Genomic DNA, 24,359 nt, shown 5'->3' on the forward strand with positions numbered 1-24,359 from the left:
TGCCTGCCTAAATCGTCCTTCCAGTTCACTGTCCAAACTCAGCTGGTAGGTCAAACGTCAGTTTTCAAAGATTCTGACACCTTTCCCAATTGAAATGCTCAGGTTTGGGGTAGCAGAGGGAGAGAAAATACCACAAAGTGGTATCCTCTCTCAGTGCCAAAAGGTGTGCACATTTTCTATATCTGCTACCATGCCAGAAGCAGAGAGACAATGCAAGCAGAAACCCTGGACTACGGAAGTCCATAAGAGCTTGGCTAAATATAATACATTCAAGTGATTATTATGTTTTGATATTGCTTTATCTTGAGCGTATAACTGCAGAACAAGGTGTCTGCAACTGATCATGAATGGGTTTCTATTAAATAGGTAAAAAATAAAAGGTAAAAGAAATCTGTATGATAAGGATACTTTTTATTTTTTTTTAGTAATACTGGGATTGTTATAAACCTTTGGAGTTCAATTAAATATAAGAAACAGGAATCTAAGCAAGGTGGATTTTGTAAACTGACATAATGATTGCATGATTTAACTTTAATAGCCTTATTCAATAACAGTGTAGTGAAATTATTGAAGTGGGCCTGATCATTTGAGCATTGGACCTTCAAGAACTGGGCATTATGTTAACTTTCTTTGTACCTGGCACTTTCTGCTGTAGCTGAAATCTCTGCATTGAAAGTGTAGGTCCTGTAAACCTCATCGCTAAAATGGTACCCTGAGATGATAAGAAGTTAAGTAGCTTAAGCCAAGTTCACAGACAGGCAGACAATAAGAAGAATCTGGAACTTCTGCTATCTAATTTATGGCACCCTTTATCAAAACCTTCAATGACAAACCCAGACAATTAAGGATCATTGGTACTATTTCAGCTATGACTTTCTGTTGTCTCTTCCTCACCTAGAAGAATTATCTGAATCCTAACCAGATCAAGACAAGACAGTCTTAAATGAGGACCTTGTCTCCACTAGACAATGCTTAAATCATTCTGCTTCCAGGAGAGACAAAAATGGGCATTATATTCATAAGGTGTCAAAACAACCACCTTGATATCACTTTGATGTACATTCAGGACGAATGATTCATGCAAAGCCGTGTTATGCTGAAAGAGAACAATTTGTCCAGTGCTGCCCTCTAGAACTTACAAGAAAAAATAGAAGTAGTGAGTACCTATAGTACCCAGAGCATCAACACTTTGTACTCAGAAATACCACGCATATAGTATCTATATATGACAAAGTAATAAAATACTCTATCACCAGAAGTAGACTCTCAACTGTCAGACCAATATATTTTCCACACTATAATTATGTCTAAAAACAGTTTCACTGGAGACAGAAAGATCTGAGGGTTTCCAGAATGCTTTTTCATAATTTTTCCCAGGAAAAATGGAAGAGTTGTGATGAGTTTTAAATGGAGACATAGTCTGTTTCAAAAAAGTCACTTCCTGTAAGCATATCTAGTTAATAATTCTTGAAGAAGTTGGCAATATGCCTTTTCTCAGGGAGACATTGAAACTAGCTTTTGCTGTTTGCAGCCCAATCAGTAGAGATGTCTGATCACAGAAGCAGAGGAGAAGGAAGTGAGGAAGAGATGAGACTGGCCACTTTGTATCTTTTTTACTCCTGAGGAATTCTTACCTTAGAATTCAAATTTTAAAGTAACTGACAGTCTGAAAATGTCAAATTTCCAGTAAAAAATCCAATTTTCCATTTTTCTAGAAAAAGACAGATTTCTAGAAAATGTCAGTTCAGAACAATTAAAATGATTCCCAATTTTATCATATTTTTTGATGGAAAGTTGTAAAACTTTTTTTCAGTGATAAAAGCCCTTATCTTCTTTTCTAGTATAGACATGATTATTTTTCTCTTTAAAATACACATTCCCAATATTTTGTTTCCATGTTTCGTTTTCTCTGTAAATGATTTCTACTTCATTTTGATTTAGAATGAAAGGAAATTTTTTAAAGTCTTGAATTATTTGGAGTATTAAAATTGTTTTTCAGCAAGGCCTTTTGTGTGAGAAAGGTTAGCAGGATGCTCACTGCCCAGTTGCTATCAGTAGCAGCAACAGTAGGAGTAAGTCTATATTATCCCAGGTTATACTTTTCCCCTAGCAACCTCTTTTGACTTAGCTGCTTCTCCTTCTCCTTTGCTCTTCCATATACATATTTTGTGTATAAGAGTGGAGCTAGAAAGAAGATGGGGAAGCAGGGTGAGATTAGAGTGAGGAGTTTCCAGAGCAGGCTTCCAGGGCAGCTTTGCTGGATCTTCTCTCCCTAGCAGCATCGCCATGTCCTGCTTTGCCATCCTCCTGCAATCATCTTGCTTTTCCGATGTGGTCTCTCATCCTTGGCATTAGTCACAGTCCTCAGTTTGTCAGCTGTGTGTTCTGGCCTCTCCCATACACCTGTGTTTACTCTTCCTCCTGTTGCCAGTCTGTTCCTCCCTTCTTCTCCATTCCTTTCCATGCTGCTTTTCTACATTTCCAGCCTCTAAGCCCAACTACAGTCCTTATGTGCTTTAAAAAAATGCCTCATAGCGGTCATTGTGCCTCCACACCAATTTCATGATCTTATGGTTATAACTCTTGTTCTGCTTCCCCTTTCTGCTTCCTTTGTCTCCTGCCATTATGTCATTTCTATTCAGGCTGCCATCTCTTCTGGAAAGGGATTTTCCTTGTTCTCTTTTTTGCAAAGCCCTTGGCTTGTTTTTGGTTCTGTCAAACAAATAATAACAACAGATATGAAATTGGCAGTGCAGCAGAATCCTGATATCAGGAAGTAATAGAGGCAAATTACACTATCATTGTCATTGCCATGTATACACTATGACTTGATAAAAATTCTCATTGACTCACTAGGTAAACAACAATAAAACCAAAGATCCCCAGGCAAACATTTCTAACATGAAGGAAATGTAGATGTCTTTCACATTGGCTCTTAATAAATCACGGGGTTGTACTTGACAATTTCAATATTTGGAATAAAGGAAATAAACAAATGAGGTGCAGAAGTTTTTCAGATGGGTGTTTGTGTATTAAATTAATGATTGGGAGAAGATGTAGATAACTCTTAAACAGAGAAGCAGAAAATGGTGGAATGGATGTGTTAGCTCAATTTCAACTGCTTAATTCGGAAAAAAAAAAGTTTTAGTATAAAGTAGTATAATAAAGTAGAATTTCTTTCAGCCTAATTGCTATTATGAAAAGCCCTGAGCATCACTGAAGAACTAATTACATAGTTTAACTGACTTGTGTCTGTCATTACATGACATTAGGGCCTGCAAGACTATGTTTAAATTACTTATCTTACTCCCTGCCAAAGCAAAAGAACAAAAGTTGAAAAAAAAAAGAGAAATGGAAAGGAAAAGAAAAGCTGTGGATTTTACTGTACATTTAGTGAGAGACTAGCCATATGAAATCTTTAAAAAATATAGCTTTAGGACAAATGGATTTAGGCCAGGATTTAATAAAAATACTATACATATAGTTAGCAATCACTTAACTAAATTATTTGAAAATTCCTGAGAGAAAAGCAATTTATTAAAGAGTTTGAGTCAGGCCAATGTAATACTAATGCTAAGGAAAAATAAACCAGCAGAGGAATGTCCCCCTGCCACACCAACCAATATTCTTCCAGTTGATTCCAAAGTACAGGCTGTTATTCTGTCACATAGATTAGATTACTTCACAGTGTGAATCAAAGAGAAGATTCTTATTCAAGAAAACAGTATTATTAATACATTGTAACATGCCATACATCTCCATCACCAAACTGGACAAAATGGGAGCAGATGTTTTATGATAAGCTGAAAAGAGGATCTGACAATATTAATAGCCATAATATCTGAGGTTTAGCAAAAACATGTAGAGGAAACAATCTGATGAAGGGACAGAATTTTTTTTCTCTGTCTATGTAGTGTCTTATGGACTAATTCTACATGAAGGGAAGGTATGACCTAAGCTAAATCTCACTCTTTTTCCTTTTTGCACCTGCCCTTTGAAACACTTGTAATGCAAAAAAAAAAAAAAAAAAAAAAAAAAAAAAAAAAAGAGAGAGAGAAAAGAATGCAGGAAAAAGAACTCCGAGAAGAAATTCTTTCTAAAAGGAAAACATATTTTGACTAATGGTTGAGTGTTTTTTTTTTTGTTTGTTTGTTTGTTTGTTTTTACTATTTGAAGGCAAGTAGGTCTTTGAATTAGTAAAAATGATTCACATGTGAATTTGTTGCAAGGAAAATAATGTTCACAAATAGCACTTAGATACATACCTCCTCACAAAGGTATTTAAAACTTAAAGTTACGTTTATATTGACTATGCCTGTGCTTTTTCATCAGTACCATGACGAAAGCCTACAGCTCAAGAGACACTCACGAGATAGCATGTGTATAACCAGGATGCTGGCATGGCTCTAATCTAGGCTGCACCTGGGTCTTATTGCCGAGGTCTGGTTTCTCTGGAGCAGAGACCAGGTGCAAGCTAACAAGTATGAAACATCAACAGCTGGGATATCAGAATCCCTGAGTGACACGTGGTAAATCAATTTAATAATTCCCTTGCATCTGTATGACCTAGCCTTCTTCACTGTCATAATGTTTCATTTCTAGCTGCTTTGCTGTCCAATGTTATTCACAGTCCTGGATTTGGTACCCTTTCTTTCTTGAAAGAATTAGAAACCTAAACCAGAAACTCTAGAAACAAAAGGCACATCAGAGGCTGTGGCTGACGAGCCATGCTGAGGTGAGGATAGGCCTTCAGTGCTTGGATAGGGCAGCTCTCTAGCTGGTTTTAGTACTCACTTATTCAGACTCTGATGCATGCTAAAGCTGTATCTGTAGTCAACAGTGCAGCAAACCCAGCAACACACACAACTTACCACCCACCCTCTAATTTCTACAGAATGTCACTTCAGTGCAAATGAGTATAAAGTATAATTAGGAAGCATAGGGTCCTGGGTATACTATCTTGCATCCCAGCAAACATATAGGTGAGCTGTGATTTCACGGATTCACAACCTCATGCCTTCTCTAAAAGTAGATGCCTAAATCCACCCTTTCAACAGGAAGCACACATAAAGATAGATCAAGGAGATGATATATATTTTATCTTATAGTTCAGCAACTACAAAATCATATGCAAAGCTCAAGCTCTGTGAGGTTCCAGCAGACCCAAAATATCCACTCTTATGAGATATGACAGGATACTCAACCTCTTCCATGGAAATATTTCATTTTACTTAAGAGCATAAGGTTCCTTGTTCCCAGATGAATCACTTGAAAATCAATTTTAGATTCGGAAGAGGCAATTTTTGGCAAGGGAATAGCGCTTCAGGAAAGGAAAAGTCTGTATTCATGTAGAGTGCAGGAAGGAGTTTTGGACATAAAACCCGGTGAGAGCATACTGCCCAGACCATCAACCTTCCTGAGGCAGTGGTTCCTGCTCAAAGGATTTGAATATATGTAACTGCAGAGTCTCTCCCTTTCCCAAACAGAACTTGAAAGTGGCCTTCTTGTACTACTTTCCTATAGCCCGAAACTGGTGGGTCAGACTTACTCATACCACACTTTCCTCACCCAGGAGAAATGTCAGTTTTCCACCTGTATCTTCAGAAAGTGAGGAGTGATATTGTTATCAAATAACAAAATAGAAGCTTCCTGTAAGCGGACTCGGAAGGGAAAGGGTGGTGGATAGGCATTGCATTATGTTAGCTGTATTTGTTGAACTGTGTGTAGCCATGATTCAGATGTCAGAAGTATGAAGGGAGACAAACTTTCTGATATTTTGTTCCGGCATTTACACTATGTAAGGCAACAGAGAGTTCAGTAATACTGGACAGTGAGATATCTCCGTAGATTCGGGAAATGTCCTCTGCTCTTTTACACAATATTTATTTGCTCATTAGTGCTCATTGACCTAACCTAAATTCTTTAGAAAGGACCTCCACCACCAAAAGACATTAATATAAAAACAAGAGAAACAGCAAAATAGAACTTAGGGTCTAGGAGCTACCAAAGATAACACTCTGTTGAGCAAATCTATGCTGAGACCTCTCAATGACAGACATGACAATGCATAACTGTAGCTTAGATATGTGGTATCTTTTCCTGTTATCTAAAGAGAAGCATCATGAATTTAGATTTGGAAGTTCAACCTTGAATATCTTGTAACTACTTATAAAAGGTGGTGAAACATATAATATGTATTCTTCTAGGATTTTTAATATAAATAACTTGACAGCAATTGATGTAAAAAAAAAAGGACAAATTCAGCTTCACAGAACCCTATTTCCTATTTTACAACTATAAAAATGGTATTAACTACTTTCAAGACTTACTTTATATAGATTTTTACTACTTTTGCATAATTATTAAGATACTTTCTTATACTGAAAGCAGGTAGTATTTCTAGGGAATATCTTCAAGCTTAAAATGTAATTTTAGTATGACTAAAGCTTTTTAAATATATTTTTCAGCAAATAATTCAAAAGAAGATAACATAGGAAAAGCATTAGTTTCCATAAGATTTTCATTAATTCAGCTATATTCATCTCATAAAATCTGTGACCACAGTTTTATAGTAAAAGACTGAAAAAAGACTTTTACCCATTCAATATGGGGAGTATAAAATCATAGATGATGACTCTTTCTTTCCCCGCCTTGGAAAAAACAGGTGTTTTGCTATATGTCATTCTGCTCCCAACACACTGAAGATTTTTCTGCCCAGGAGTGGCTTTGGTGATTACTTTAAACATACTCCATTAGTATCATCAGTGTTGCTGGCCAGTTCCTTTCTAAGCCTGTCTGGTTCAGCTATTTCATAGAAAGCGGAGCTGGAGGGAGCTTAGCAGAAATATTCAGCAAGCAGCAATATACAGCAAGAAGCAGGGCAGGGTAAAAAGCACTTGCACTGAATCCTAGTAAATTGCCTAATGGGATTTAGTGTCACTGTAGTAATAATTGTTTCTTCCTCCTTATCCTCTTCTATTTATCCTCCAGTAAAACACGGGTGCTGCTAGGTATTAATGACTTCCGTCTACTGGGGCGAAATGCAAGTAGAGGATACTACAGAATTTCTTTCCCTTCTTATGGTAAGGGAACTACCCCTCAAAAGCTGAGGGAAACAAAGGAAAGGAAACATAATTGGAGACCTGCACAGGGACTTTGGTGTTGTGATACTGAAGTAACCACCACAGAAAGTCAAGTACTGTCTTGAGGGCTGAAACAGCACCTCTATCTTAGGCAATAAGCTTATGGGCAAAAAGCATCTTAAGTCTGAATTTTTCAACAGGCAGCAAATGGAGTACCTGGGATACTTTTGTTATAAATTAAGAAGAATCAAAGAGAACTTATCTTTTGCAGAGGCTTAGATAGTTTTAGTCATTGAGACAAATATTGCTCTTGAGGAGCGCACTACAAAGAAGTGGCTGAAAATGGCTCTCCTCTCCCTCTCCTCTCCATCTTGGCAGACTGCTTGGTCCCTGAGAAAAGGAAACTGAAACATGTTTTTCAGCAATTGTTTTAAGGATGGACACATAGCCCTTCAGCAAGCCAGTAAAAGTTGGCATGGTGAGACATAGTGAATAAGAGTCAAGAAGCTACCTGACTAACATCTCTACAAACATGAAATGTGAAGCATAAACGTATCTACGTTCTTTCATTTTTTCTGCATTTTGGCCTCTTTCAAGCAAAATGCCTTAGTAAAAAAGAGGATAAACAGACTTTGACTCCTTCAGTCTCTTGACTTGTCCTTTCAGTGAGACTCCGTCTCTGCACTAGGAAGTTAGTTTCTTAATATCTGAGATAAAATCATTTATTTCATATTAATTCTAAGGAAACAACCAGAAAATTTCTATTGAGCTTTAGCAACATTTTGATTCCTTCTCTTTTTTGGCAGGAAAGCGGAAGGTTTTATTTATGTGCTTGGGGCTATCCTTTCTACATTTATAAGTGACCTGAAATAGTACGGAGTTTTGGAACTCTTAACATTATCAGAATAGATTACTCTTTTGGTATAACTATGGATTAACCATTAAGTGTGTTTTCCAGTGCTAACCATATTATGATTTATTAGATGAACTCTAGGTTGTAGTTTTTCATTATTAGCATTAATTATTACAGCAACACTGTTCCACATTTGGTTATTTGGTTCAATTAAATACAGCAGCTTTGGCCCACAGATCAAGATTTTCTGTTCCTGATTTAGCTCTTCTGGCACAAGGAATTATGTCTTGTTTGGTCCAAGATTCATTTGGCTGGTTATATGAATTTCATATGGTTGTATCACATCTTTTCCACAGTTTATCAAGACATCAACTATTTTTTGACTTGTGATTCTTCATTCAATTAGAGTTAATTTTACCCAATAAATATAGTATCAGTGCTAAAATATGGTATCATTACCCTAGATTACCCTAGATAAAGAATACTATTCTAAAACCCTCTGAGCATAAATATCATCATAGTTCTTGTTTTATTTTCAGGCTTTTAATGTGAAAATTTCCTTTCATGTCTCTTTCAAGTCTGCTTGAACGAGCTGTGAATTGCCAGTTGCTTTCCCATCTGTCTCAATTTAGTCTCTTTGACAAATTCCAATCTGGCCTGAGGAAAGATCGGAGCACTGAAACCACTCCACATTAGTTTATTAGGTGTGTTTTATTAACAATATCTTTTACTTAAAAAAAAAAACAAAAACCAAAAAACTTGATGTTTCTTAACTTCACTGTCAGCTTTTGGAATGCTTTCTGGAGACCAACAATTTAGTATCACACATTTTAGGTGTCTCCGAGTCTCTCTTTTTCCAATGCCTATCTTTTCATCAGATGCATTTTTTTTTATCTTTTTATCTTTTTATCTTTTATAATTTATAATGTGCATAATCTACAAGGTCTCTACAGCACCCAAACACTTTTCACTTTCAAACTGCACAACCTTTACCCATCCTAAAGGTGCACTCACAGCCTCATTGGGGATTACAGGCTCACTAGTTTGTTCCTCACCCTGTCCCAGCAGGCTTAGCATTAAATATGTGAGTGTTTGTTATCCTGATCTATAAATCTTGCAAAACCTAATCTAGGTAGGACAGGGAGGGAATCTCCCAGCAAATGTAGCTTGCATTCTGCCTCTATTCAGTTGTAGAATATTGCAGACTTTATGCCTATGGTTTAATCTGCTATATTTATGCTAGAGTAAGCATATATTTTTCAAAGCACTATATGAAATGTATTGCTAAAGAGGTGAACCCAGACATACATTGGGTTTCATGGCTCATTCGTTAGCTTGAGTTTTAATTCCTTAATTTCCCCTCATTTCCCCCCAGTCTTTTGTGTTTCCCCACTCTTCTCCCGAACTCACTTCTACAAGAAATATAATTAGAGGACTCCCTATTCCTAAGTAAATGAAAGGCCGCACTATGCAAATAATAAAGATTATTGTTTTAAAGTAATTGTTGGCTAGGTTTGGCAGCTCTTAAAGGAATAGTGGATAAAGCATCACATGCTGCCCAGATATTCTGTTTTACTAGAAAATAGTTTGAAGACAAGCCTTTTGAACAGAATCTTGAATCTAAAAGCTATTATCTATCTGTAAGTTCACTCCAAGTAAACGGGGGGAAAAATCTTCTATTTATAAATATCTGCTAATTTCTTGAAAGCATCAATCTAACAGATCCTAAACTTACATAAATTGATGGCTCAGCAAACCATAGCTTTGACACCCTGAAAATCCTTGTTAGGCAAGAATTTATATTGTACTCAAACTGGGCTTGGCATTCTCTCTGGGAACTATGCTCTTCCATAGCACCCCAAATGACATTTGTTCAAAAACAAAGATAAAAGCACTGAACAAGTCATGAGCATATCACTTTTTAACTGCATAACAGGCTTTAAGGAAGCAAGCATCAGCTGCCAAGTGTTGCATACATTTTTAAAAGCTGAAATAACCCTTCTTAGGCTCAGCTGCCCTTCACTCCTCACTTGCAGCCAGTGGGCTGCCTCATTCGATTACTTGGTAGAAGAATGACAGCCGAACCGGCCACAGCAGCAGTGAGTCTCTGCATCACTGATAATTATGGCTGGAGTGACAAAATCATCTTCTTTCAGTTAGTAACCGAAAGTTGCAGAACTTAGATTATTCTCAACGTTATTATTTATGAATTATTTAGAAAGTTAAGGACAAATTCTTTTTTTTTATTATTTCTGCTACTAACCAATAAAGGTAAAAAAAAAAAAAAAAAGCCAACAACCAAACCAAGCCCCTTCATCCCCCACATAAAAGCAATAGTTCTTGTAACATTCAAAACAGTGGAAACTATTTACCATGTATTACTATCAGTGGAGAAAAGCAAATTTAATTTTGAATATTTTCTTCAAACTCCCTCAATGGATTCCAGATGATTATAGACATATATTGAAACCTCATTTTTAAGTGGAGAATAATACAGACACAGCTCAATGATGAAGAAATTAAGGGCAACATTCAATTTTAGATACATTTAAGCATCTTTGCCTCCTGGAAGTTTTTATATGACAAGGTATTTTAGATAAACATGGTTTTGCAAACAGCAGCTATCGTATCAGATCACATAACCTCTGGCTTGACACAGTATTGTAAAAAATATTTCAGATTATTTGAATATTAAATAATTGCATTTTACTAGGCAGGTCTTCCTCAAAACAATCACAAAAATTATCCAGAATTTATAATCATAAACAAAGAGCACTTAGATTATTTGTTACAAATCTCTGAAGAAAAAGAAAACCTCTCTGTGATAAAGCTCAGTTCAAATACAATCCGGGATATACTAATAGTGGAAGAACTGCCTTTCTATGACACTTAGCTTGAGGCAGAAACTGCATCAGCCAAGGACATACAGATTAGTAATCATCTCACCTAACTATCTATTAGATGTCTAATTTAAGCTAATCATCCAGGATCCCTCTGCAGGCAATGAAGAAAAGCATTCCCAGAGGGTGATTCATTCTGCTTGTCTTAGACATCTCTCTTCTAGACGCTTGCAGATGGATAAAAGCTAGAAAGATCAACCTCATTCATATCCTGAAATTTGGTACAGTTCCCAAATTCAACAGAATTAAGTCAGAACTGAGTCCACTTCCTTGTTTCACCAATCAGTCTACAATTCTCCTTCCACCCCCACTTTTTCTTCAGCTCCTCCCATAAACATCAACTTTCTCTGGAACTGTTATTTTTCTTATGCTCATCTACCTCTTCCTGGAATTTGCGAAACTGCAACCGACATCAATATATTGCTGCTCCAACACTTACAAGTCCTTTTACATGCATGTGCTCTGAATTGCAGTAATGTTCTGAATAGATAGATATGACAGGAATATTGATATTGATTGTGCTTTCCTGGTCTACTCTACCACTTTCAAATGTGTACATAATTGTAGCAACATTAAGGCAATCAAGGTATAGAGATGAATGATAAAATACATTTACAATTCAAAGAGGATGGCTTAAATCAAATTAAAAAAAAATAAAATAAAAGGAAAGAAATAACATTAGGGCCCTCACTTGTTCATGTGCGAGCCTAGAGATAAGACACCACACATGCTTTGAGGCCTCTGTGCTTCAGAATATTGAATAAATCCTAAAGGTAAAGCATGACCTCGTGTATTTCGAGTTTGTGGGTTCTCAGCAATACCAGCATTGCTGCGTTGCACCTTTAACCACCAAGCCCTTTGAAATAATAGCCAAGATTTGTAAGAAAGCAGGTGTCTAAAGCTAGACGCCCAAATTCATACTTAGGTGCCTAAAGAAGCCACAAAACTGACAAGCACCCTGTGCAAATGCTGGTCATGGTGACCCCAGTAGCGAGGCACTTAGCGTATGCTATAATGCAGAACAGATGCTTAGGAGTTCATAGTGACCCAATGGCTACTTCCAGTGCCTTGGCTGAGCACTGGTATGCACTAATTTCAAAACTGGGCGTGCAGGATATTCTGCATTTTGCTTCTACACCACTTTTAGAAAATTAATTTTAATAGCTAAAAAATCATCTTGAGCTGCATACATGAAAATAACTCCATTTCTATGGAATGACAATCTAATATGAAATAAGAATATTCACCTTTTCTCTTACTCTGCCCAAATCCAGGCAATAAATTAGGCTTCCCAGCATGACTGTAAAGTGCTGTGAATTGTATAAACAATCATATATGGACACTGAAAAATAACCCTTATGCACATTGCATTATAGTTCCAAAAATATATTTACAGTCTATTACAAAGATTACAAATGGAAGTGTCTATGTAATGGGATTATGCTAGTTAAAAGCTTTTTACAGATTTTCTTCAACAAAGGCAGGGGGACGAAAATTAGTATAACCAAACTGATTTTTCTAATGAAACAAATAAATAAAATGTCAAATATAACACTGTACAATGATCTAAAAAGAGGAGAAAAAAAGAAGGGAAAAAATGATGCCTTTAAGTTTTTGAATACTATCTTTGGTCCTAAATGTGGGAAAACACATTATGTAGCACTGAATATACATGTTCGTCTGTGACGCTCTGCAAGTAAAATAGAAAAATATAGTGCATTTTCAATGTATTCAGAGCTCACTACACATAAATGTGTGTACAAAACAAGACAGTATAAATAAAATTTACAAGTTTTACAAAGGAACATTTACAGGGTTTTCTTTTGTTTTTTGTTTTTTTTATGTGGATGCCCACATTATCAAACAAGACCAATTTATGACTGATCCCTGGGATCTTTCTCTATGAAAATCAATAGAAGCAGCCCAATTCTCTTTGGAAGTACAGCATTTCATTGCTGGGGTAGTTCACAATTTTCAGAATTTTTTAAAGCATTTCTCTGTGGTTCATATACATTCCTGCAATATCTGTAAAGACACACTTTGTTATTGCTTATGGTCATTAAATAGTTTAGTCAAACAAAATACATATATAAATAAAAATGACGTAAAAAGGTACTTCATTGAGCACGCTTGCATTGGTGTTCCTGATGATTGTGTGAGTGTGTGTGAGCATGCACACACGTTTGCTCAGAGCAGCAAAAGCTAGTAAAAAACATGAAAATTTTGAACTGCCCCTTGCCTCATGCTCTTCGGTTCTATTATAAAATCTACATCCTTAGTCTCACAGCTGGACTGCATTCAACTTAAAACTCATACAAAATATATGCCAGCTATTTCTCTTGGATTTGCTAATGCAGAAAACAATGTGATGTGCTCAGATTAAATGGCTCGGTAACACTGAAGAACTGCATCCATGGTCTGAGACACTCCTACAATCACTTGTCCATTCAATGCAGTGTCTCAGCACATTTACGGCTTCTTACAATATACCTCACTTCAACTCTAGTCCATTAAAATCATCTCGCAAACAATTTGCTAAAAGTGCCTAGAACTACTTAGGGGTCATTATTGCTTTTCCTTTTTTTAATTTTTTTTTGTCTTTTATTTTCTTTTAAAAGATAGTATATGTGTAACCTTAAAAAATTCTTTATAAAATATCAGAGCTCTTGGCAACTTGCATTTTCCTAACTCCCTGCCAATTAGCTAGCCATGTCATTATGGTACTGATTTAACAAAAGAAAATGGCACAAAAGGATACCAATGTTTGGACAGATATACATTGCTTGGTCATGCTTTTTATATTTCTAGGAACTCAAATAATCCTTCAGAGGTACCCAGTGTAGTAATGTGTCATAGAATTAGCACTAAAAAGGTCCAAAGATATAAACATCATACTAAAAGAAAGTCTTTATGAATAAACACAGATGATTAAAAAAAGGTTCAGAAATCACAGATTTAAGGAAAATATTTTGTTGAATTCAACAATAATATCATGATTTTATCTGACAAATATATTCTTTTTTAAATTTTTATGTACATTTAAAAAGTCTATTAGATAAAAAGGAGGTTAGAGAGCTCAAGGTGTTTGTATGTTTATTCAGGTAGTACTTTGTTTATTGTCACTGCTGTTTTCCTTGCCACCACTGGTGGATCCTAATTCCCTTTTCATAAATTCTGGTGGCACTTAGGAGTTCAAGTCTGTAGGTGCTTCTTGTAGCTCTTCTATTCACTGCAGGAAGGACCCAGGAAATCAAGTGTCTTCTAGCAGCACTTCATATATATTGAAGGCCAGTGCTGTTCTCTCAGTCTGTCACCTCCCTCATAAGGGAGAAATGTCTATCACACTTGGATGCCAGTGCCGTGTAAATGTAGCATTTGTGCTCTCATAGTCTGAATGCTGCTCATGATTTTCTTTTGATGACCAACCAACGTGATCCCTAAACTCATCACATCCCTGGGGAAGATAAATGCGTACATTGTTAATTTTTCAAATTAGACTGCTTTTGCATGGTTTTCAACTGTGACTTAAAGCTACGTAGGGTTTGGGCTACAGGTTTCTGACATTGATACTGAATCCTCAGCTCAGCACTGTGAAGTTCGTATCCTGTTGAACTTCTCAGTGAGGATTGTAAATAAAAGGCATGTGCCATGTCATTACACTGCATGTATCTCCACATTTGAGAATGAGGTCAGTATGTTTTTTGTGCTATGATAATCTTTTACTGTAGTTTTTTGGGATACCCAACAAATGAGAAATCTCTCTTATAAAATACTTGGGAGACTTTCAGGATAAAATTATGTATAAATACAAGATTTGGGAGATCAGAGTCTGCTTCCTAAGGAGATGCCAAGAGAAACTCTTTGTATATTGACCCATACCCGTCATGCAACTGGAAGAGGACCAACCATCTCAGTTCCACCACTACTAGTGGTAGTTCTACCGACCTGCCAAAAGTTGTGAGAATATGGTGAGGCTTCCCCAGCTATAAGCAGAGAGCCCAGATATCCTACAGATAAGAGTGGAGTTGCAAACTTGAGTCCATTGTTTCAGATTTCTTTAAAAAAACACTGCTCTGTAGGAGGAATTACAAGTGTTTGGCAGCTATCAGGACAAGAACACAGTGTCAAAGAGACCCACTTAAGATGGCAGTACCAATACAGGCCATGCTTGCTTTCAGAAAATTGCTTTGCCCCTATAGACTTTTATCCTGATGTAAAGTAATTTCTAGCATGAAATAGCCGCCAACCAATTAGAAGAAATCTTCCACATCTTCCTAGTGCATGTCTGTAAAGGGCAATAACTAGGCAGTGAAGGCAAAGTAGTTATTTTCCTATACATACATACATACTTTTAAATGGGCCACATTCTCTCTCAAATTCTAGACCCCTGATATAATTTCAATTGACCAAAAGCAGGAAAAAGTGACACCACACATAGGCGGCAGAGTATTTGTCTTTTTATGTATGCTATCAGCTAAACCAGCTGCTAAACCAGCTGGTTTAACCCTAAGTACCATTCTTGTACTCAGGGTAAAGTTTTAGAGCTGAACATTGTGTAGGTGTTTTATCTAGAAGTTCCCTATATACCAGTTAAACATGCCCAGTACTAACTTACTCAATAGTCATCCTGGCAACTGATTCAAGAGAGTTGTAGCCTGCTGCTGTGAAATTATCCTTATATCTTTCCATCTTAATAGCTTGTAACCATTCGCCTACGGAGCAGAAAGTGGTAAAATCGGGAGTGTTCTGGTCCAGAAGAGGGCTAATTGGTCTACGGAGAAGGAAAAAGGAAAATAAGTTGTTTCCAAAGAGCTCAAAACATCAGGGAGTATTTAGCAAGGTCAGAATCAAATAAGTTTGGGGTATTAAAATACTTCAGGGGAAGAAAGTAATAGGCCTTTATACACAGTTTAATGTATTCTGTGAATAGCTCTGACTATTCTATAGCTCACAATATGTATTTCCTAAGCTTATTCACTTAAAAGATGAAAGGTCACAGTAAGCAATATCAACCTACTTGACTATTGTCACTAACAGAAAATCAGTCTTACTGCCTATCAACTGAAGATGCAGAATTAAAAAAAGATACTTTTCAAGCATTTTAGAGAACATAATTGTAGCTATTTTCATTATTCAACTAGATTAGACAAAACAAGGACAAAGAAAGGGTAGAGACACAAAGTTGTTTAAGGTCACATAGCAAATCAGTCAAGAGCAGAACTGGGAGCAGAACACAAGCCACTTGATTCCCTAGTGCAGTGATCTAGTTAGTGGATCAGAAGATTACCATGATTAAATAATGTACCTAAATTATATGAAGAAGCCATTAAATGCTACACCATGAAATACAATGAGATGCAATCACTGGAAGAAATTAAAGCCAGAATATTAAAGGTAAAAATCTAGAGTTTACAGTGTAGCAATGTTAAAGTACATTGGCCAAGCATGAGTAATATTAACTACTGTTTCTACTCAGCAAATCCTAGGGCAAGGAATGCATCATACGAAACTAAAATAGATGATCATCCATGCCCTCCAGCCTCTACAATTTTAAGAAGCAAGAAAGCAAAGACCACTGGTGGTGAGAGTACAGAGAGATGAGCAGGCAGTGGTTTACTAAGACGCATGCTAGGTCCATGCTATTTACTTCCTTTATTTTATTTTTATCAAATTTTTACCACTTTTTGATTTTGTTCAGTGTGATACAAAAAAAAAAGGTGAATGAGGGAAGGGGAGGAAATAGGAGGAAGAAACAACTGAGACACACATGGAAAAGTGTGAACTGGAATCAACAAACAAGCAAAACACCCAGAACCAAGCCACGCTCACCATCGTATAAACACTTATGAAAGCTTTTCTTACCTGCTACATGTTCCCAGTGGGGTTTTCAAGCTGTTTGGGTTCCTAATCATTTTGTCCAGAATACCAACTATCTGCTCAAACTTTGGCCTTTCACCACGTTCCTTCTGCCAACAATCCAGCATCAGCTGGTGTAGTCCTGCTGGGCAATCCATGGGTGCTGGCAAACGATAGCCTTCTTCGATTGCTTTTATGACCTAGTAGCCAACATAATTAATCATTTTTCATCAAGGGAGCAATATTTAAGGAATGCACACTGCTAAGCAGTTCAAGAAATGCAATACACTGGAATTCGCCATAAAAGTGTTGCAAAAATGTGAGTCTATTGTTTTGACATTAGCCTTCATATTTTCCAATAGCACCCCTGATTTCATCTTTGGGCTTATTAAACATATTGTGCTACATGTGCATAACATAGCTATGTTACCTAGTGAAATGAACATCAGGGAGCAACAATGAAAATTCACCAAGGGTGCAACAGATAGATTGATAAATGGAGTTATTTCAGAAAGCGTTATTACTTGCCCCAAGGCTTTTATGAGAGAGTGTGTGGTAGAAGTAACTGATTTGTAACTGGATAGGGATCTATGAATGCACATATAAAATCCAAAAAGCCTGAAGATATTATAAAATGATCCCAGAAAAATGGTTAGCAGACAGAAATTGTTAGGGAAAAGAGGTTGTATTCTGTGTCTAGCCATGTTTCATTAGCAATAACAAAGCACAAACTCGTGTGAGTGAGGAAGGCCTGGCTGAATGGAATTTTAATATATCATCTAAACAGAAGGTTAGATTTAATAAGAGATGCTTCAAGGTGATGATATGATCAAAGGACAGCATAAATGTCTGAACCAAGAATTACACTTAGTCGTGGACTTCCTTCACCCATATCCATTTGGATTTAAGTGAAAAATAGAAATGGCAAATGATTGTAAAATCACAGAAAACTGCTGTAAACCTGGAGGGCAGGATAAGAAAGCACATCATGAACCAATGCAGATAAGAAAAGCTTGTGAAAAAAGGGCTAAAACATTGTTCATGAGGGATTTGAAGTATACTGACACTGACAGACATAACAATATTAGAATTGCTAAGGAAGGGTGCTTGCTCCTGAAGGTCCATAGGATTGGTTTTTCTCTTGGTCTGTACAGAAAGCAAGATCTGAAGCTGTACTTGGCTTGGCCCTAGGAAACATATCTGGTGTGACTTAACAAAAAGTTGGTGAATATCCAGGGTTTAGTGAAAATAATAACTTCAGATACAAAATATTCCATAGGTTCTGTGACAAAAGTGCAAAAGCAGTGAACTGCAAAGTGAAGAGAACTGCAAAGAATACAAAATGACCTTCAAAAAGCTGGGTGAAGAAATCCATGGTTGTATCAAAACCTTCTGCAGAAACAAAGTTTTGTTAAAAAAAAAAAAAGAAAACAAAGAAGCAAGGAAGCATATCCCAATGACATGGCACATATTCCAGGCTTCTGTCACAGAATATGAGCTTGACCTCAGAGAGTTGTCTCATCTTTCCAGGCCTCAGTTTTCTATGTGTTCAGTGCTTTTCTACCACACAAAAATGAGGGAGAAAGAACTCTATTCCTGCACTAACTGCACTTTGAAGAAAGAGCGTGGTGACCTTTTAGAGATAGTGAAGTTGTCTGTCAGATGGAGTGAGGAGAGATGGTGGCTACAGGAGAACAGTGAATTTGGAAGAAAAATATTTTGTATGAGAGAAAACATTAAACATTAAAAGTAAAATCTTTTATCTTTTAGACTAGTATTAAGACAGGGAAAAAGAAAACAAAAATCACACTTAAAAGTAGCAGTGGATAAAAGTGAAAAATATGCCACTGTTTGTCTTTTGGAAAATACATTCAGAAATTTCTGACAGAAGCTAATCTAGAAAAAGCACAGTATTAAACTCATCATTGCACATTACATCTGACCCACTACAAATGAAGCACAGGTCAGTATCCCAAAGACAGACAATGGAAAATGAAAAAAGCATCTTAGACATCACCAACAGCAACATATCACCAAATTATTCAAGGGACTTAGAACTGATAAACAAACTAGATCAGGCTATATTCAAAAGTATAATGCATGGTGAAAATAGAAATGAGAGGATCATGAACTTTTTTGCGTTCTCTTTGTTCTGGAGAGAAACCTGAAGAACAGCAGGAATTAAGGTAATTAATCAGCTTCAGTGCTGTATATTCTGAATGAAACAAATATGAAAGATGAAATTTGAAAATATGAAAGGAGTTAACTTATCATATCTATAAGTGGACAATATAATGTTTTCTTTGCTGTATCACATTGCTTCTGGATATGTAGTAATAGGAATAAGAATAAGAATAAATAATAACAACAATAAACAGTAATCCAAGAGCAAAGAAAAAAACCTACGAGGTCAAGCTCTTACCCTTTTCTGAAAACTAATCCGCATTAGGGTCAGTAATCAAATGAGAGTTAGGATTAGCAAATATAAGAACTTTGAAAGAACAACAGGGTTAAGTGCAGCAGTTTGAATGTTCCTGTTGTCAGCAAGGTTTAAGCGACTGGATGCTTAGTCAGATGGGTTATTTATCAGCCCACCTCCTCGGAAGAGCTTGTGGGATGAGTGCTCTTTTGGCATGCCCCAGCCCATGCATTTGCTAAAAGAGGGCTTTTGCTTAAAGAGAGATGACTGTGTTGCAACGTAATTATATATCCTTTATCTATAGCAATATAAAGGAAGAACAGCAATTTAAAAGGAGAGGGATTAAAGAAATGCCATCCTAAACAGCAAATAGAGAAACACAATTTTTTAAGAAGATCTTATCTAGTCCATGTCTATACTCACATTCATATTTAGCAAAATGATGCACTTAAGATATATAGACTGTCTCAGTGTGTACGCAAAATTAGAAGAGACACATTTAGCATTTTTGCTTCCAGCTAATTACTCCCATTGATCACTGCAGAGAATAAATAACTAATCATAAGATGATTGTAAATTTCTGCCTAATATATTTGCCCATCGTTTCAGGATGTGTACATTCTGGAAGGTATATTTCAGGACACACTTGCATATCACAGCATATAAGAATATTTTAAAGTATTTTAGCAAGGAATTGCATCCATGCATTAGTTAAGATTATAATGCAAAATGCTAAAAATAAATGAAACAGCAAGAAGTTGCAATTAGCTCTTTTATGAAAAAGGTTAATTCATGTGCTTGACTCGCGGTTTTCAATAGACAGGAAATGCTGTTTAAAATCTAAAAAGAATCATAGAGATAACGGAATGGAATTTCTCCCCCCACTTAAAACTTTTTTTTCCCTGTTGTTCCTTGAATGAAAGGTAAGGTTTGCCTTTGAGGTCTCTTATATTCCTGTCAGACTTCTTTTATGTTTGAATCTAGTACAGAAGGAAGGTGTCAAAAGAAATGAAACTCTACTGGGTGTCTAGGGAATGTAAATATTTCTCTTTCTCTGCCCCAAGGACTTGTTTGCCCATTTTTTGACAGTCCATGAAATCTTTGACACTGAGACCTGTCAAATATTAACAACTTTGCACTGTGCCAAACTGACTCATCACTTACACTTTTATATTTTTTTTAAACTTTGATGCTGATCATTCAAAAAAAAAAAAAAAAAAAAAAAAAACCTCAAGTCCCCGATCTGAGGAACTTTAAATGAGAATCTTTCTGACATCCTTCTCACCTGCATAGTTTTTTTTCCTGTACATATTCTATATTAATAGATACTTTTGGCAGAAATCAAGATTAACACCCATCTGTTCTATTACTGATGACCTGTTGCTCTAGGTCATATTTTTTGTAAGCAAGAATATTGTTAAATCAGCAAAATTAACTCGAGAAAGCCAAAGTAGGTCATTAACTGACACTCAGACTTTTCCCAACTTTTTTTCCAACCGAATAATTATTACTCTGAGGTCAGGAACCTCAGAATTTTGTTTTTTTAAATGGAAAAAAACCCTAATTCCTTGTATGCTTAAGTAAAATAAATAAAAAGTATATATCATTATTTTTGAAATCCAGTTTTACGTTATGCAATATCCACATGCCATAGAAATGATTTAGAGATTTAGGCGAAAGCTGAAATATCTATAATTTTTCATTTTGTGAGAACTGAACATTATTTTGAGAAATCTTGTTTTTTAAAGAATATTTTGTACTTCTGTAGTGAAGTTTAAGTGTATTCATTACAGATGTGTTAGATGTGAAGTTTCCTTTTTTTTAAGACACAAATGGACAATATATAACCTACATCTTGATTTGACATGTCCCAGTAAGGCCGTTCTCCGTAAGACATTACTTCCCACATAACTATTCCGTAACTCCACACGTCGCTGGCTGATGTAAATTTGCGATACTGGATGGCTTCCGGAGCTGTCCATCTCACCGGAATTTTGCCACCCTGTTAAAGAAAAAGGAAGAGAAGTACTTTTCCTCACAAAATCCCTATGGCATTTTCCTTAATTATTTCCATCAGCATTGAAACCTGTACTTCTATCATTTGCTGTCATTGGCTAATTGTAGAATTCCAAAAGAATCTAAGAAAAATTAGGCTCTTAAACACTTGCACTGTAGAAGCATAGACACCTGCCTAAGATGAGCTGGACATATTTCTCTCTGGAAATGCTTCTCTCTGGAAATGCTTCTCTCTTCAAAGTCCACTTTGAGGACTGTTTAGATGTCTAATTTGGAGTAGACACTTGACTCTTGCCTGGCTGAAACTGGGTGAGGGGCATCTCATCCTCTACATACAAATCCCAATGATGCATCATACAGCTACTTCATAATCTCACTTTGACATCTTAAAACTGTGATCCTCCTTAGAGCCCACTGGTAGAAATGACAGCTGTGAATGCGGATGCAGATTCCCACATCCCTGTGCCTGTTGGGACAGATTCCAGGGCCCCTCCTTTCCTCAGCATGAGAAAATAGATACAGCAGGGCCCCAGGGTGGGAAAGCAGAGTTGGCTCAACAGAAAAATAGAGCACAGTGTGCTCGATGAATAGTTATTGTAAAAAAGATTCCCACCCAAACCAAGAGAAAATACAGAAGCTGAGCTTTGTCATAGCCTAGCCTCCAGCTAGTCAACGTTTTGGTGAGATAAAATCTAATTTGATAAATGGTAATACTCTAAAAATATTTTATTTGACTCCTATTAGGTTAGATGCTGTGAAAACTTTTTAGGACTTAACCAAATAAAAATTGATGCTCTTACAAAAATATCAAATGATATTGAGCCAGTTTTCTGCAGAGACTCTTTTCCTTTTAAATGGTTAGCATTTCTCAATAAATTAGTGTGTTTCTCTTATCTGTATTCTCCAGAAGATATGCTTCTCTTAATAGTGACATCTCAAAAGCATTCTAAAATATCAATTTCTCTTACGGTAGTAGTATATACGGCCTCTGGATCATCTTCTATAACTCTGGAAAGGCCAAAGTCTGACACTTTGCAAACAAGGTTGCTGTTGACAAGAATATTGCGTGCAGCAAGATCCCTGTGTACATATCCCATATCGGCCAAATATCTCATTCCAGCAGCAATTCCTCTCAACATGCCCACCAGCTGAATGACTGTAAATTGCCCATCATGTTTCTGGAGGGAAGAAAGGAGAAGCAATTCTAGTTAGTATAGTTGAGAAGAGAAATAAAAATTTGTTTCACAACTTTAGCTTTTTAGTTACTTGCTATCTATACGGCAATTCATTCTGGGGCAGTGAAACTCACTTCAAACATGGTTTTAGTTGTTTCAAACATAAAGCAGTGCATCCAGTTAAGAAAAGCATCAGGAGTTTATGTATTCTAAGAGAATTTACTAACCACCATTTAATTCTGGTTAACTTACAGTTAAATCCTCTTCTGAGAGAGTTTACCTGTGTACCCGTCTTCAACTCTTAAAATAATAAATCACATGCATCTAGGAAATGAGCTCCTTTGTGCATCTTAAGTACTGATAATTTTATTCATTTTTTGTATTTATCTTGTGTTAATCTTTCTGCTGTCTGTGCAGGCTTTATAAGTCATTTCACATTTTCATTCTTGCACACACTAGTAAAGAGATTGCAGGGCAGCTCAGAACATGCACTGAACAAATACTAAGTAGTTGTGAACTTGCGTTTCTGTTTCCTCTCCTCTGCAACATTCCCCTGCTTTTTATTTGAAAAATCATATAGGGATTCTTGGGTAGTGATTGAAGGGAGGAAGGAAGTGAAAAAAAAAAAAAAAAAAAGAGAAAGAAAGACTACTCCAAAAAGGCAGAAGCTGGAGCTTGAGGTATTGCTAGTGAAAATCCGCTGTTTCTGTACTACATTAAATCTCTCAATTCCCTAGACTGTTTTAATGTGATCCTGTCTGGTCTTCTACATTTCAGATGTAATTTTGCTGAAATAATTTAGAGATTTGCTAGTATTTGTTAGGTTCCATTTCATCCTGAAAAGTACTTTTATTACATGAAATTAATAGCATGTGTATACACATGCTATTAACACACACATATATAAGTACATATTTTAAATTATATATTTTATATATATGTATATAAATGCACATATACACATATAATCACTTTAAAAAAGAATATAAAGAATATGTATTTTTTTTTATACTCACCCTAAGAAACGCATCAAGTGCCCCATTCTCCATGTATTCTATTACAATCATGACTGGTTTCCCTAAAAGAAAATAAGGTACATTTTGCATGAGAAACTTTAATGTAAATTGAGTGCCTTTTTTTTTGATAAAACATATGTAATTTCTTTGAAGGGCTGAATTGTTGAGACATGAGCATTTTTGAAGCCTCCAGCACTGTTAGTGAGCTCTAATAAGGTCTTAAATGTCTGCATGGAACATGGTCATGATTCAGAAAATTAAACCATACAAATCAAAATGTCAGTGTGTTCTCCTGACTACTGCTGTGTGAACAGGACTCTGGAATAATGACACTTTAGATAATATGAAAGGACATAAGAAACCTTATCTCCCGGAATGGTCTTTGAGGCTAAATGAAACTAGAAATATATATATATGTTTCAAAGTATTTATTCTTTTAATCATGCATACATCTTAATTTTTTCCTCAGGTTTTGGCATAACGTAAGTATTGTTTCAGTTAGTTCCACATCAGGAGAAAATCCATTAAGAGCGTGCAGCCTGTTTATAATTTGAATCCTTGACCATGGATAAACTAAAGTAATTTCTGCCATTAGGTTATTATTTGACTGACAGATCAAGGCCCTGCTTACCTCTGGTAACAACCCCTTCTAAATGAACCACGTTGGGGTGGTCAAACTGCCCCATGATGCTTGCTTCACACAGGAAATCTCGCCTCTGCTTTTCCGTGTAGCCAACTTTCAGGGTTTTTATGGCTACTGCCACATCTCTCTTGCCGGGAAGCTTCAGACGCCCACTGCACACTTCGCCAAACTCTCCTAAAATGAGGTAGAACAACGCTGAATTGCACTGCCTATCGTATCACTAGCCTCTCAGGCCTTCATTCAACCAGCTGCCCACGTATATGTTTACATTTACTTGATGAAAGTTTCTGTTTGAATTGGATTACTTTAGAAAACACAGACACTTACTGTAAGTGACTTGCTGACTGTGTAGCTTGCGAAGCAGAAGCATCATGTTAAATAAATTTATAAGAATATTAT

General features: G+C 36.3%; 1 protein-coding gene across 5 annotated transcripts in view; it reads right to left on the reverse strand.

Annotated features, from left to right (window-relative positions):
• Nucleotides 1-2,099: 2,099 nt before the first annotated feature.
• Nucleotides 2,100-24,359, reverse strand: part of EPHA7 (EPH receptor A7) — a 152,741-nt gene continuing 130,481 nt past the window's right edge. For 2 of the 5 annotated variants that reach the window (XM_010226694.2, XM_010226693.2), the window contains exons 11-17: nucleotides 23,949-24,134; nucleotides 23,318-23,379; nucleotides 22,095-22,304; nucleotides 20,963-21,112; nucleotides 16,698-16,891; nucleotides 15,451-15,606; nucleotides 2,100-2,712 (exon numbers count right to left, since the gene is read on the reverse strand). In XM_010226694.2, coding sequence (XP_010224996.2) covers nucleotides 2,517-2,712; nucleotides 15,451-15,606; nucleotides 16,698-16,891; nucleotides 20,963-21,112; nucleotides 22,095-22,304; nucleotides 23,318-23,379; nucleotides 23,949-24,134 — 1,154 coding nt within the window. In that variant the 3' untranslated portion in view covers nucleotides 2,100-2,516. Of the gene's footprint in view, nucleotides 2,713-12,651; nucleotides 14,290-15,450; nucleotides 15,607-16,697; nucleotides 16,892-20,962; nucleotides 21,113-22,094; nucleotides 22,305-23,317; nucleotides 23,380-23,948; nucleotides 24,135-24,359 lie in introns of those variants that run through there. The other 3 variants (XM_010226697.2, XM_010226696.2, XM_010226698.2) reach the window with 2 other exon arrangements.

This window comes from Tinamus guttatus, unplaced genomic scaffold (assembly GCF_059628265.1).
Source record: "Tinamus guttatus ecotype Peru unplaced genomic scaffold, ASM5962826v1 Tinamus_guttatus_pri_ptg000070l, whole genome shotgun sequence".
NCBI classification, from domain to species: domain Eukaryota; kingdom Metazoa; phylum Chordata; class Aves; order Tinamiformes; family Tinamidae; genus Tinamus; species Tinamus guttatus.